This window comes from Populus alba, chromosome 1, assembly GCF_005239225.2.
Source record: "Populus alba chromosome 1, ASM523922v2, whole genome shotgun sequence".
NCBI lineage: Eukaryota > Viridiplantae > Streptophyta > Magnoliopsida > Malpighiales > Salicaceae > Populus > Populus alba.
In genome coordinates, this window is record NC_133284.1 from 35,548,931 (window position 1) to 35,562,277 (window position 13,347).

Here is a 13,347-nt window from a genome sequence, read left to right on the forward strand (position 1 = left end):
TTAGAAACCTTTTAAGGCCAAGTTTTTTTAAAATAAACTTAGATCAACAAAAAAAATTTAAAAAATACTATAAAGTACATCACATAGATTAGAGAACACCAAAATTATTACATATTAGGATTAAATAGGAATTTGTTTATTCTAATTAAGAAAGATGATAGGTAGTTTTCAAAGCAAAACCTTCGAGGGGGTTGGCAAAGCCTACAAACCATAGAGGGAAGTTTTGTAATTTATAATTTCTATTTTAGTCTATATTATATAGGTGCTCGCACCATGCGCCACAAGTTGATTTTTTTTAAAAAATATAAAAAATATCAAGGCAATACTTAAAAATCAAGAAAAATAATAATTAAGACTCGGGTTATTGAATCAATATAGTTTAATAAGCTTGATTAATTTAATACTTGAAGAAAAATACAAATGGTAAATAAAGTGAAAAAATTAAATTAAAAAAAAAAAAAACTCGACTTGAGCCCATTCGAGTTAGCATGCTAAATATATAACTTGGTTATGACATCAAGGTAACCCTATTGAAAATAAATTGAATAAAATCATTAAGTTCAATCACCAAACAACTCAATGCCAAATGGTGAAATTAAAAAAAAAACACAAAAAAAATTTCAGTTAAACTAGGCAAACATGTTAACCTTGTGATCACGAGTATAAGATTGAGATAACCTCATATAAATAAAACTAGAAAAAAATAATGAATACCGATTCCTAATCAATCAAACGCTAAAAAATAAAATTAAAATAAAAAAATTGATTTAAAAAAAATCAAATGTTGAAGGATCTTTTCTGATAACGAAAAAAATAATTAAATGAGAATGTGATAACTTCATAGAAAATAAAATGAAAAACATTTAAAGCTCAGTTTGCAACATACAAAATATTAAAGGACTAAATCGAAGAAAAAAAATATAGTACAAAAAGGTCAAATAAAACTAAGACTTGAGTCCACTTGAGTTAACATGTAAGATCTATAACTAGGTTGTGATGCTGGGGTAATCCCATCAAAAGAAAATTGAATAAAACTATGAAGGTTAATTACTAAACAATCCAATATTAAAGGGTGATATACTTTGTATCATTTTAAAAATCAATGAAAAATTTCAAAAGAAAACAACTTAAAAAATACAATCCTAATCTCCTAATTAAATAAATGATAAAGAATAAAGTTGAAAAATATTATTTTAAAAAAGAAAAAAAAAACAAGCAAATCTGATGAATCTTTTAAACTTGGATTCAATCTTTTAAATTCACAACATGTGAAATTTTAGTCTTGTATCAACAAAAAAGCTTAACACTTAACCAATTTAATGTTGAATGATGAAACCGGAAAGAAAATATCAATTTTTTTTAAAAAAAATCAATTAAAAAAATAACAATCAAAAGAATAGGGATTGAATATGATATAAAAAAACAAAAGAGGGTGAAATTGCAAAAAAAAAAAATCTCAAATAAAACAAATAGTAATTAAAAGAATAAGGATCAAACCTGACATGTGAAAAAACTAAAAAAGGGTTAAATTGAAAACAAATTCTAATTTGATATATTATTTCATATAAAACAAATTGTAATAAAAAGAATTGAGATCAAATCCCAATGAAAAAATAAATAAAGGGATCCCCTTGAAACTTTAAAGGTTCATCAAGAAAATCAAAGAGAAGAGATAAAACAAGAGGAAAAAAATCCCATCTTAGTCAAGCCGATTTATTGTTGGACACACATGCCACCTTATCATAGAGAGGTCGTTGATATCTTCTAAACGTCATTGTAGATGGTAGTGTTTGGCAACTGGACAGTGCCCCGATCACTGCCTAAAAAGCATGGACGTTGGCCTCATGTCAATCACGTTTTTTTTTTTTTTTTTAATAATATTCATATTTGTTAAGTTACCAAATTTACCCTAACTAAAACTAATAATAATGAAAAACAACAAAAGAAAAGGATGAAAATGACCTTAAGATAACAACTTAATTTTTTTTTAAAAAAATTTCAAGGATAAATCTATGGTTTTACATTAAAAAAAAATAAAAGCCAACAAAGCCCTTTATAAAGCTTAAACTTTTTGTTTTTAAGAGTAATTAGGTCATTTTTGTGTTTTGAGAAAAAAAATAAAAAGACCAAAAAACCCTTTTATGCTAGTCTTTTTTAAAAGGTAAATATATCTTATATTGGGTTAGGTTTGAGTCGGGTTTTTTTTATCAAGTTTGACAATATCCGTACCTTATCAATTACTCATAAGGTAAAGTAAATATCCATAAAAAACTTACTCACTCAGGTCAATATCCATTGCATTCAGATTAAATTATCATCTCTATTATTTATGACTTGATTGTAATAATTTCAAGTGGAATATTTCTTTAAATATCATAAACTCCATTAACAAAAAAATAGCTTAATTATGAATGGAGGGATTCCATGAGAAAATAGTTATAAAAATTAAATTTATCCCTTGTGTTTAAAACTCAAAATTAACTTAAATAGGGATAAGGGAGACTTTTGTTATCTAATAGACTAAACATTAGGACCCAATTGTCCAAGTTGAATTTCATGTGTGTTTTCATAAAAAAATCATTACAACATCAATTTTTAATGTTATTAGACCAAAACATCTAAAATCACCGAGTAACTTATAACTAGCTATTTGACATGTGCTTTACTACGGGTTGAATATTGTTTTTCTTAAAAAAATTATATATGCAAGCTTTTACGATGTGTTTTTGTATATAAAAAATCCCAAGCGGAATTCAAAAATTTTATACATGCATCTAATTAAATAAACCGAAAACTATTTATATAATAAAAAATAATTATGAAGCCCGATCCCTATTTAGCCGAAGTTAACTTGTTAAACCGTGACCTTAGTCAGGGTTCAATTGGGTTCAACAATATTATATTTTTTTATCTAAAATAGAAACTTATAAAATTGAGAATTAACCAAATATTGAGATGATTGGAAAAAAATCAAACTGAAATAAATTATGTTGCTTAATTAATATTTAATCAAATATTAAATGATAAAATTAAAAAAAAAATATAAGCAAGAAGAGTTAAACAAATCAATTTGTAATAGATAAAAAGAGAAAAAAAAAGGAAAAAAAGGACCAAGCTTTTAGATCTGGATGGCTCAGAGCTCCTAGGCCTATAGAAAAAGGCCCAGGTGAGCAGTCCTAGCCTTTTTAAAAAATTTTCTTAAGGGCGACAGACAATACGTTGTTCACTTTTAATTTTTGAAAAACAAAATAGTAAGCAGCACGTTAACTGCCTTGCCTAGATTCCGGTGACCTATAGTTCCTGGAAAATCTGGCTATGCTATTTTAGACCTAGAAAAATATGTTTTCAGCCATATTTTCACCTAAAAAACACCTTGTAAAATATATTCATAGCCTCTAACAACCCAAAAATTAGCTTCAAAACCCATAATCAACCCGAAACTAAAATTGTTTTTGCACTATGTCACGACTTGATTCTCAAATCCATGATCGACACACAAATAATGTTCTTCTCCAAGTTTACATACCTATAAGAACTAAAACTTAGGTACAAACGTTTACCATTTAAATAAACTAGAGTTCTATGCAGCTTTTGATACCATACTTAAAGTCTATAATATAAATCAACATCTTAAGATAAGAGTTAATATAAATATCGAAATTATAGAGCTTTAACTAAACATAATAAAATAACATTAATTACAATAAAAGGGCAGGTTATAAAGTCTAACAAAAATGACATGCTAACAAAACTATATGCTTAAAAATGATAAAATAAAAATAAAAATGAGAAGTTGAGTTCAACAACTCAGTGAGGGAGTGAGTATCAATTTTGAACTGTTACCCAATTCAATTGCCTATAATCTATACATAATCTCAATGATCCATCCTTTTTCTTGATAAACAATACTAGCGCTCCCAAAGAGACACTCAGCTGTATGAACTCCTTATTAAACAAATATTGTACTTGTTCCGTTAGCTCCCTCAACTCTACTAACACCATTCTATATGGTGTCATTGATATTGGTCCGGTACTTGAAACCAAATAAATGTTAAACTCAATCTCTTTATATAAAGGTAATCTAGGTAAGTCATTGAGAAAGACATCAATGAACTCCCTGACTATAGTGACTTAGTTTAACTAGAGAACTTCATACATCTACCATAATCGATGAAGATGTAATCTTGTCTCCCTAAAACACTAACCTAGCTTCTTTTTTTTATCTAATAGAACACCATTTTCTTACCCCAACACTTGACCGAGGCCTTATGCTTTGTCAATCAGCCAATTCTCAAAATCACATCAAAATCAACCATATCAAAGACATTTATATCTCCTATAAAAATCTAATCTTCAATCTCTATTCCACAATCCGGATACACATATTCCATTAATATTGATTCATCTAAATGGGTAAAAACTGAAATGAGGGATCCTAATAGAGTTGGTTGTCTATCTAATCTCACAGTGAAATACAGGGACATAAAAGAATGAGTTGCTTCTTTAACAAATAAAAATTTTGCTTTAAAAGAGCAAATAAGAAGAATTCATGAAACAATTATGTTAGATACCTGAGCATTCTACTGAGTCAAGGAAAAGACTTTGATATGCCCCTGACCTTGTTGTTTTTAGACTCTATCACTTATACCTCGACCTCTCTGACCACAACCACCAAATCATCTACCACTATGAGCCACATACTAGCTCATTGATGGTTCCTGAATAAAAGGCTAAACTAAACAAATGTTCCTAAAGCTGATGACTATCTCCTTTAGTACTTCTGAATCTTATAACTTATCTAACTATAATCGAAAAAAGCCATAATCCTCTTGTGGCACTATATACTAGTATGGCTTCCTCCACGATGTTGACATGAAGAACTGTCTCGAGATGGAACAAAAAAGCTACAAGGTGCATTATGAACTGAACTATGATTATAGTTATGAGCACAATTATTACCATTCTGACTGTTTGAGCCATTAAGTAAAGATCTTTGTCTAAAACTCCTCAAAACATATAAGCCTTAACAACCACTTTTTCCCTCAAACAGGCTTGCACTTAATCCTTGTTGTCTAAAAACTAGCCATTTTCTTCGGGCCTCTTAAATTGGCTTGCAACCATATCCTCTAATTCACATGCCTTAATCAACCTGATGCTATCAATTATTGAAGAGTAGGATGAAAACACTTGAGATACCATCACCATATACCTTAAGGATTTAGGCCCTCAAACGAACCTTTCCACTCCTCAATGGGTTGAAGATGCTTAACATACCTTAACAGTTGAGTAAACTTCAAATTATACTTATCTATTGTCATGCTCCTTTAAGATAACCTTTCAAACTTGTAGAATATAGAATCCCTAACACTCTGAGGAAAAGATATGTCTAAAAAACATGGTGTTAAATTCCTTCCATGTCAATTGAGCCTCTACTTGCCTCGCTTTCTTTTTAGATTCAAACCAAGAGATGGCCACATCTCCTTCCAATTTAAACGATGCTAAACTTATAACCTGATGGCTCCAATTTAAACGATGCTAAACTTATAACCTGATGGTTTATACATCCCAAAGCTTCACACCGTTGCTATATGTTATCTAGGAACCTCTGAGCTATCTATCGATCCTAGTAAAGGTATGGGGTGTTAACTTTATAAAGTCATTCAACAACACATTGAATCTCTAAACGGTGTAGGATGATGATGGTACATCTCTATCTCTTCTTCAATCTCTTTCCATAGTAAACTTTATATGGATCCACATAAACTAACTAAGTTGCTAGAATTCTGTAAGGTATTTGGGGTTAACTACTCCTCCACTTATTTCATCAACCAAATTCTCCTCTTCTAACTCCAGAGGCTCCTTCTCTACTAATGGAGGTACCTCCCCAACATGTTAAGGTACAAGTGCACCTGCTTTCCTCATCTGCCTTGTAATTAGCAACTGCACAATAAAGGCATCGTCCTGATCATCATCTACTCCACTAGTACTAACTATTTGTTTATTTCTCAATGTTTCCTATAAGAAGTGAAAGCACCTAATTCATGCTAGAAAAATAACATAATAATTATCATAGAATTACATGAAAGCATATCTATCATAAAATTCAAAAAGCAAAAAAATATATGTTTGATGAGAATTCAGAATTTCAAAGATAACGAACAAAACAATATGAGTCCCAATGCTATACATATTATGAAATTAATTATTGTTTTTTTTAACCTAATGCTTTAATACCAAATTTATTGCAACTTGATTCCCAGATCCATGACAGACATATAAGTAAGGCTCCCTTCTAGGTTTCCATACCTATACGATCTCAAACTTACATATAAACTTTTATCATTTAAACAAACCAGAGTTTACACAACTTCTGATATCATAATTAAAGTCCATAATATAAATCAACATCTTAATACAAGAGTTGATATAAATATCATAATTATAGAGTTCTAACTAGACATCACAGAATAACATTAATTATAATAAAATAGTAGGTTTTAAAGTCCAACAAAAATGACTTGTTAGCTAAACTATACATCTAAAAAGAATAAATAATGAGAGGTTGAGTTCAATAACTCAATGAGTAGATAACAACAAAGAGAAACATATATAAATTTAACTTTAGGCTCTTACAATAAAGTTTCACAACCAAGCCATAACAAGGAATATCATAAGGTAAGTTTCATTAGAATATCAAAATGCAATGAGCATATGACTCCAATTGTAGGATGATCATTTTGCACAAGTTGCTGACTCCTCTAACCAACTAGGGTTCATATACAATATACATAAAGACTAACACTACCATGTTAGCATGTGTATTCTAACTAACATATCAAGAGGTCATATCATAACCAAACTAATAAAATTATATCTCAAGGATTAACTTATGGTATTAATCAAATAAGAAGCTATCAAATCAAACATACACATATCTCATATCCAGAATTTAGATTTAACAAATGATCATGCTTTATCATAACAAAGAATAATAATCAGCATACATATTATCAAGAAACATGATCCATTTCATACTAACAATTCAAATATTTATACTATTTCTTATACATGTGGAATATTATCCACTCACTTGACTCAAAAGCAAAACAAACACATAAACAAGTACTGAAAAAAATTCTACTGATGTTCAGTAGATGGAATATTAAGAACATCTTAATACAAAAAAGCACATATTCATAATAAACTTGAAAGGAATGTAAATTCAATTTAATACACTCAACTTAGAATCTAACTTGTAACCTTATACATTTAGGAATCAAACTGTTTTTTTTTCTTCCAAAAAAGCAAAAAATCAAACAGTTTCCCGAAATTTAATTTAAAAGAAAACAAATCATAAAACTTGATACTAATTCACTAACAAACCTCAACTATTCTTCAAAACCAATCTGAAAAACTTAGATTACATCTAAGGACTAATATGAAATTCTCATGATTGTAGGGATCAAATTGTAATTTGTCAAATTAGAGGACCAAAATAAAAATATCATAAATCCATAACTATACTGAAATGTTACCCATATTTTATCCTAAATCCTGTACAAAATCTTGAATTTTGCTATAAGGATCAATTTGTAAATTTTCTAAAATTTAAGGACTAAAATGTAATTTTTTTAAAAAAATAGGGGACCAAACTGAAACTTTATCACCCTCAACCTCAAGACACTTATATCCAATATTTCTAGCAAGGGTCTTTTCACAATTTCTTACACCCAATACATCAATTATACCAATTATTCTTAAAATCATGAATCGTAACAAAATCATCTAATAACCAACCAATTAAACCATTACCCATAATAATTGATCCATAATATTTCAATCAGCTCATCAATATAACCCAAAATATAAACTCTAAAACCCTAAATCTTAATAAATTTGTAATCTTAATTAATAACAATAATTATACACATCAAAGTATAAATCTTACCTTTTAAACTTATTTTCTCTTAACCCTCTTCTCCTTTCTTTATCTTTTCTTCTTCTTCTTCTTCTTCTTCTTTCTCACTCTCGGTTTTCTCTCTTCAAATATGATCTTCTTTTTTTTTTCTCTTCCTATTTATATTTACCAATTTTTAGACAAATTACCAAAGTGTCCTTCAATCATTTATACCTAAAACTTACTCTATAAATGGTAAAGGTATTGTTGTCATTTATTATTAAACCTTTCTTTATTTGTTTCAAATATTACAGGCTTGAATTTATCATTTCAGGCAAATTACACCTAAGATAAACTCTCTCTATTAAAAGGAACTCATTGACAGCAAAATCACTTTTTTTTTTTGCCCTGAATTGGTCCTAACTAAGACTTTTTTTTTTCTCTACCATCGAAATGCAACCACTTTCTCTCTCCTCTCTTAAACTTGGAACTATAAAATAAAGAAAACAAAGTTTTAGATAAAAAAATGAATTTCATAATTTTTTAGGGATTGGAAATTCATAATCTAAAAAGTTGGAGGACTATAGTGAACATTTAACCCCAAGTTTTTTAAAACTACCTCTTCTTACTACCTTTTTCAGTTTAGCTCCTTGCCTTTGAATCTTGTCATTCCTTAATAAATATGCTTTAATTGGCCATTATTTTGGGTCTATAAAGGTGCAATTAGAAAAAAATAAAAGGGATAAAAAAAAAAATCACAATTGCAATCCACAATGATTTGTCTCTAGTTGAACTGTGGCATGAGAAATAATATTTTTCCCATGTCTTTTAGAGTGTTTGTAATATTTTTAAAGTTATTAAGCTCATTATAACTTAAGGTTTGGACTGCAAGTTGGATAGGCTAACCTAAATCAATTCAAGGTTTTTTTTTTTGTCAAATATTTTTAAGCAAAAAGAAACATTTAACACTATTTCAAACACTCCAAAATTGAGGAAGCACTCAAACCATAATCTCATCCCTAAAATATACTAAAGTCCGATTGTTTTTATTTTGTTGTTTGAATCTCATAACATGATTGTCATTGCCACTACATGAACCATCCCTCTACTTAGATGCCGTTTGTTTTTGTGGTTGCTTCTGCGTTTGAAGCCAACCACGAAAAACACATGTTTGGTAACAACTGAAAACTAAATTCAATCACGTGAGACCCAACAATTCCTGCGTTAAAAAACATAGGTCACTGAAAGCAGCACAATGCTGCTTTCAGTGTGGAGCTCTGGAGACATGCTCCACTGTTCACTTACAAGTGAATAGTGGAGACATGCTCCATTATTCACTTTTAAGTGCATAGTAGAGACATGCATCACTGTTTATGTGAATAGTGGTGCATGATTCCGGTCGAACCGAGTCCGGTTCAAAGCTAAATGCATTGAATCGGGTCTGACCTAGTAAAAAAAATTTTGAGTTTTTATTTTTAATTGTGTTTTATTGATGACATAACATTTGCAGAATTTGATCATCATTCCAATTTTATTCCTGATTATATTTTACTTAATGTTGTTGCACACTTAAGAAACCAAGAAAACTGTAGCATTGTCGGATGTATTTCATACATGATGAAATTGTAGATAGTTTAATTGAACAATAACAAATATTTTATATAAAGTATTATTTATTTCATTATGTAATAACAATAATTAAATCTATAATATTTAAATTAAAAACATCATCAATATATATATATATATTTTATAACCTTAATTTGAAAGTAATTTTTTAATCAAATACATTAGACTACTTTTTGTTCAACCTCAAATTCAATCATATTTTTAACCAAACATATATAAATATCAAACCAACTTCAACTAAAAGTATTTTTTATAAAATAACTTTTTTCCAATAACCACAAAAGCTATCAGAATACCAATCTCTCTTACTTTCCTAAAAAATCACGAAGTAGGAAAAAGAAAGATGTTTTTAAAATTTCACTCCAGAGTAAAAAGGATAAAGAGCCAAATAGAGGCAGAACACAAATATATATATATATAACCTCAATTTAAAAGTAATTTTTTAATTAAATATATTAAATTATTTTTTATTCAACTTTAAATTTAACCAAATATATATAAATATTAAATTAATTTTAACTAAAAATATTTTTTATAAAATATTTTTTTTCAAATCACAACTATAAAAACTAAACACACACTCTTTTACTATCCTTAAAAAATCACAGGCGGGAAAAAGAAAAATGTTTTTAAAATTTCACTCCAGAGTAAAATAAAGAGGGAAAAAGAGTCAAACAAAACTCAGAAAGGCAGAACACAAATTCAGAGAGAGAGAGAGAGAGAGCCTTCAAATGAAATCCAAAAGAGAAACGACAGTAATCGAAATGGAAGACACAGACGACGATGATTTCCTTTCACAAGTTGCCCAAGCTGAGTTGGAAGCTCTCTCCGCTTCCAACATCAAACGCCGCAAAATCACCACCGTAGGTTTCAACGAAAACCAAGAGAACACCAATACCACGACGACGACGATCAAAGTGAAGGACGAATACAAAAATGAAGGGGACTACATGGCAGCTTTAAAAGGAAGTAAAAGTACTTTATGGCAACAGCGAATCAAAACCGTTGGTTCTTCCAAACTCCCTCCTCCTGATTACAATGCTCGCGGTGGCGGTGGCAGCGGGGCAGTGGTTCCCGAGAAGGTGTGTCCTTGTGGGTTGGGTGTTTGTAATGTTTTTACTGCTAATACTGAAAGGAACCGCGGGCGGGATTTCTACAAATGCCCTCAAAGACAGGTAAAGATTCGTATCCTGACCGTGCGTGTATTACATTCGTGCGCGTTAAAACTGAGGAGTTTTCTTTGTTTTTGCTTCTGTGTAGGAAAGTGGGGGTTGTGGATTTTTTCAATGGTGTGATGAATCTCCAGCGGAAAATAATGGTGGTGGGTTCGGTGGGGGTGGGAGCCATGGGACTTTGTCTAATTCTGTGTTTCCTGAGCTTCAATGTTCATGTGGAGCTGGGTCTTGCTTGATTTTGACATCTAGAAAAGGGGACAATAATGGGAAGCAATTCTATAAATGTCCTGAAAATCAGGTAGGTACCTAATTTTCTTCATATGGAAGATTTTTGGGTGTTTTTAAATTATCCAGTTGTATTCTGGAATTGGGATTTTATTGTTTGATTTTTTTGAAACCTTCTGTCCGTGGTTTGACCTGGTCAACTAAAGACTCAAGCCCTAGATTGGGTTGGACCCTGGGCAGCTCTTATAACCATGGTCCATGCTTCAGGGTTGTTTCATAATGGAAAGAAGGTCATGGTTGGTGCAAATGTGGATTCTGTGCTATAATTTTAATTGTCTACAAATGTGAACTGCTTCGTGTCTTGGATTTCTTCTTTACTGTTGTGAGCCTTAACAGAGAGAGTTGAAGGACAAGGAAGGTTTGAATGTTAGAAGAGTATATGATGGAAAAGATGCAGGTGAAAAATAATCAAATAAACATTTGTTAGTGGTAGATATGAGTATATATATTAGGTTTAGTGGTTGATGTGGCTGCGATTCAGTAGATGGGGGTAACAGATGCATTGCTCCGAATGTGCATAATAAGCAATGGAGGCATTGTTGTTGTTGTAGGCAGTGAACTTATGGTTGTGGCTTGTTGAGAATGATAAATATCGAAGGGATTTTGAAGCGAGTGTTTATAGTTATTGTGGAATACGATTTATTTTGTGAATTTTCACGGTTGTTTCGTAGTGAATAGTGAAGTATTTGCAGTGAAAAATGTGACCATTGTTTGTGTATCATATGCTATATGTGCAGGTATTATAACCGCTTCATGTCTTATCTTTCCCCTTTTACTGCAAAGAAATCTCAAAGCACCCTTTAATTGTCCTTTATGGTCTTTATTTTTTCTGTTCTAATTCAATGGAAAGCCATAGTTCTATATCTTTTTCCCCTGTGAGGTCATAACGATGAAGTGCATTTCAGTGCCCGTGGATAAGAAGAAAAGTATACATTAAAATTGGAGTCAAGTGAACTTGTGATTGTGACCTGTTGGAAAAGGTTAATTTGATGTCAATTTCAAAGAAGTTTACAGGTCAGATAACCATTATATGGCACGAACTGTTAGCTGACAATTCTAAGAGCTCGATGGCATATTTCATAAATGCGATTAACATAAATGAAAGCATTGGAATTTCTTTGGCTATGGATTCTTGACTGTGTAAGTTTTCTATTTTTGGGAAATTGTTTACTGGAGTTCATGTGTGAAACATTTGACAGAGATGGTTGTTGGTGAAAAAGGCACCCCGAGAAACAGATCCTCTCTGTTTCATTATAATTTTTTTCTGAATTATGCATGCTTGAGATAGACTATACATGCTGTAAATTATAGTCAACGTTTCTCATTTTGCCATTTGGTGGTTCGATGACATGACCCCCCCCCCCCTACTGGAACAAGTGAATTGGAATGCTGTAGACAGATGCAGCTTTATCTGATAGTCATGTGCTTTTGGTTGCTTTGCAGGGAGGTTGTGGTTTCTTCAAATGGTGTGATGATAATACTGCGTCAGCTGGTCTTCAAGCTAGTGCTCCCAAGGTCTACTTCAACATGAATGACTCCAGCAACAAAAGCCTTGGTGCAAGAACCGGATCTTCCTGTTTCAAATGTGGCAAGGAAGGCCACTGGGCAAAAGATTGTGGCATGTCCACGTCTGATTCTCCTGCTACATTTGGAGCAGCTTCTGGTTCATCTGGTACTTGTTACAAATGTGGTAAGCCAGGGCATTGGGCAAGGGACTGCACTTCTAGTCAAATATAAGAATGTTCCCCAGCAATACTAATCGTTTTATGCTTGTATTTCTTGGATCTCTTCGCTGTAGCTTAACTAGTTACTACGAATCAGGGTACTTTGCTTTTGGGTAAAGCCAAATATCCCACCCTCTACATGGCAGCAGGATTTACATGAGGCTGGTTGTTTGGAACTTTCATTTTGCTATGCAAAGATTTCCTATGACCTCATGGATCCAATTTTTGAAAGTTCCCTGTCTATGAATCGAGTAGATTTGTAATTACTTGCGCTCTTAATTCTGATTACATGCCAAATCTAACTTGTTTACGAAAATATTACCACTTTCGAATCTGGAGAGGAAAATTCTTTATAGTCTTGTTTTCGCTAAGAATGCTGGTCTACGAGTCATTACACCTGCCTTGGTAGCACTGTGAGTGACATTTTGCTTCTAGCTTCAAGCTATGTTCTTGGTGTCTGTTAGCAGACAACTAGACATTGCAATTAAGGAGCACATGCTCTAGCCAAAACCTCTAATTACATGGAGGGAACAATTTGGATGGAGGTAGCCTCATCTTCTACAAAGACATTGGGCTCTAGCAGCATCACCTAATTTTCAGATATAATGTTGAGAAGAGGATCCAAGACCCCTCCGTT

The 13,347-nt window shown here is 31.4% G+C and overlaps 1 protein-coding gene across 1 annotated transcript; it reads left to right on the forward strand.

Annotated features, from left to right (window-relative positions):
* The first annotated feature begins 10,213 nt into the window (after positions 1-10,213).
* On the forward strand, positions 10,214-12,976 carry LOC118055225 (uncharacterized). Its single transcript, XM_035067050.2, has 3 exons — positions 10,214-10,701; positions 10,787-10,999; positions 12,430-12,976. The coding sequence occupies exons 1-3, from the start codon at positions 10,258-10,260 to the stop codon at positions 12,721-12,723; spliced, it is 951 nt and encodes a 316-aa protein (XP_034922941.1). The 5' UTR covers positions 10,214-10,257; the 3' UTR covers positions 12,724-12,976.
* Positions 12,977-13,347: the final 371 nt, after the last annotated feature.

Bases quoted from the DNA above. Each gene is read 5' to 3' on its own strand.
- LOC118055225 (XM_035067050.2), top strand. From the start codon at position 10,258: ATGAAATCCAAAAGAGAAACGACAGTAATCGAAATGGAAGACACAGAC. The intron at 10,702-10,786 runs GTAAAGATTCGT...GCTTCTGTGTAG, and splicing joins ACAAATGCCCTCAAAGACAG to GAAAGTGGGGGTTGTGGATT. The intron at 11,000-12,429 runs GTAGGTACCTAA...GTTGCTTTGCAG, and splicing joins ATAAATGTCCTGAAAATCAG to GGAGGTTGTGGTTTCTTCAA.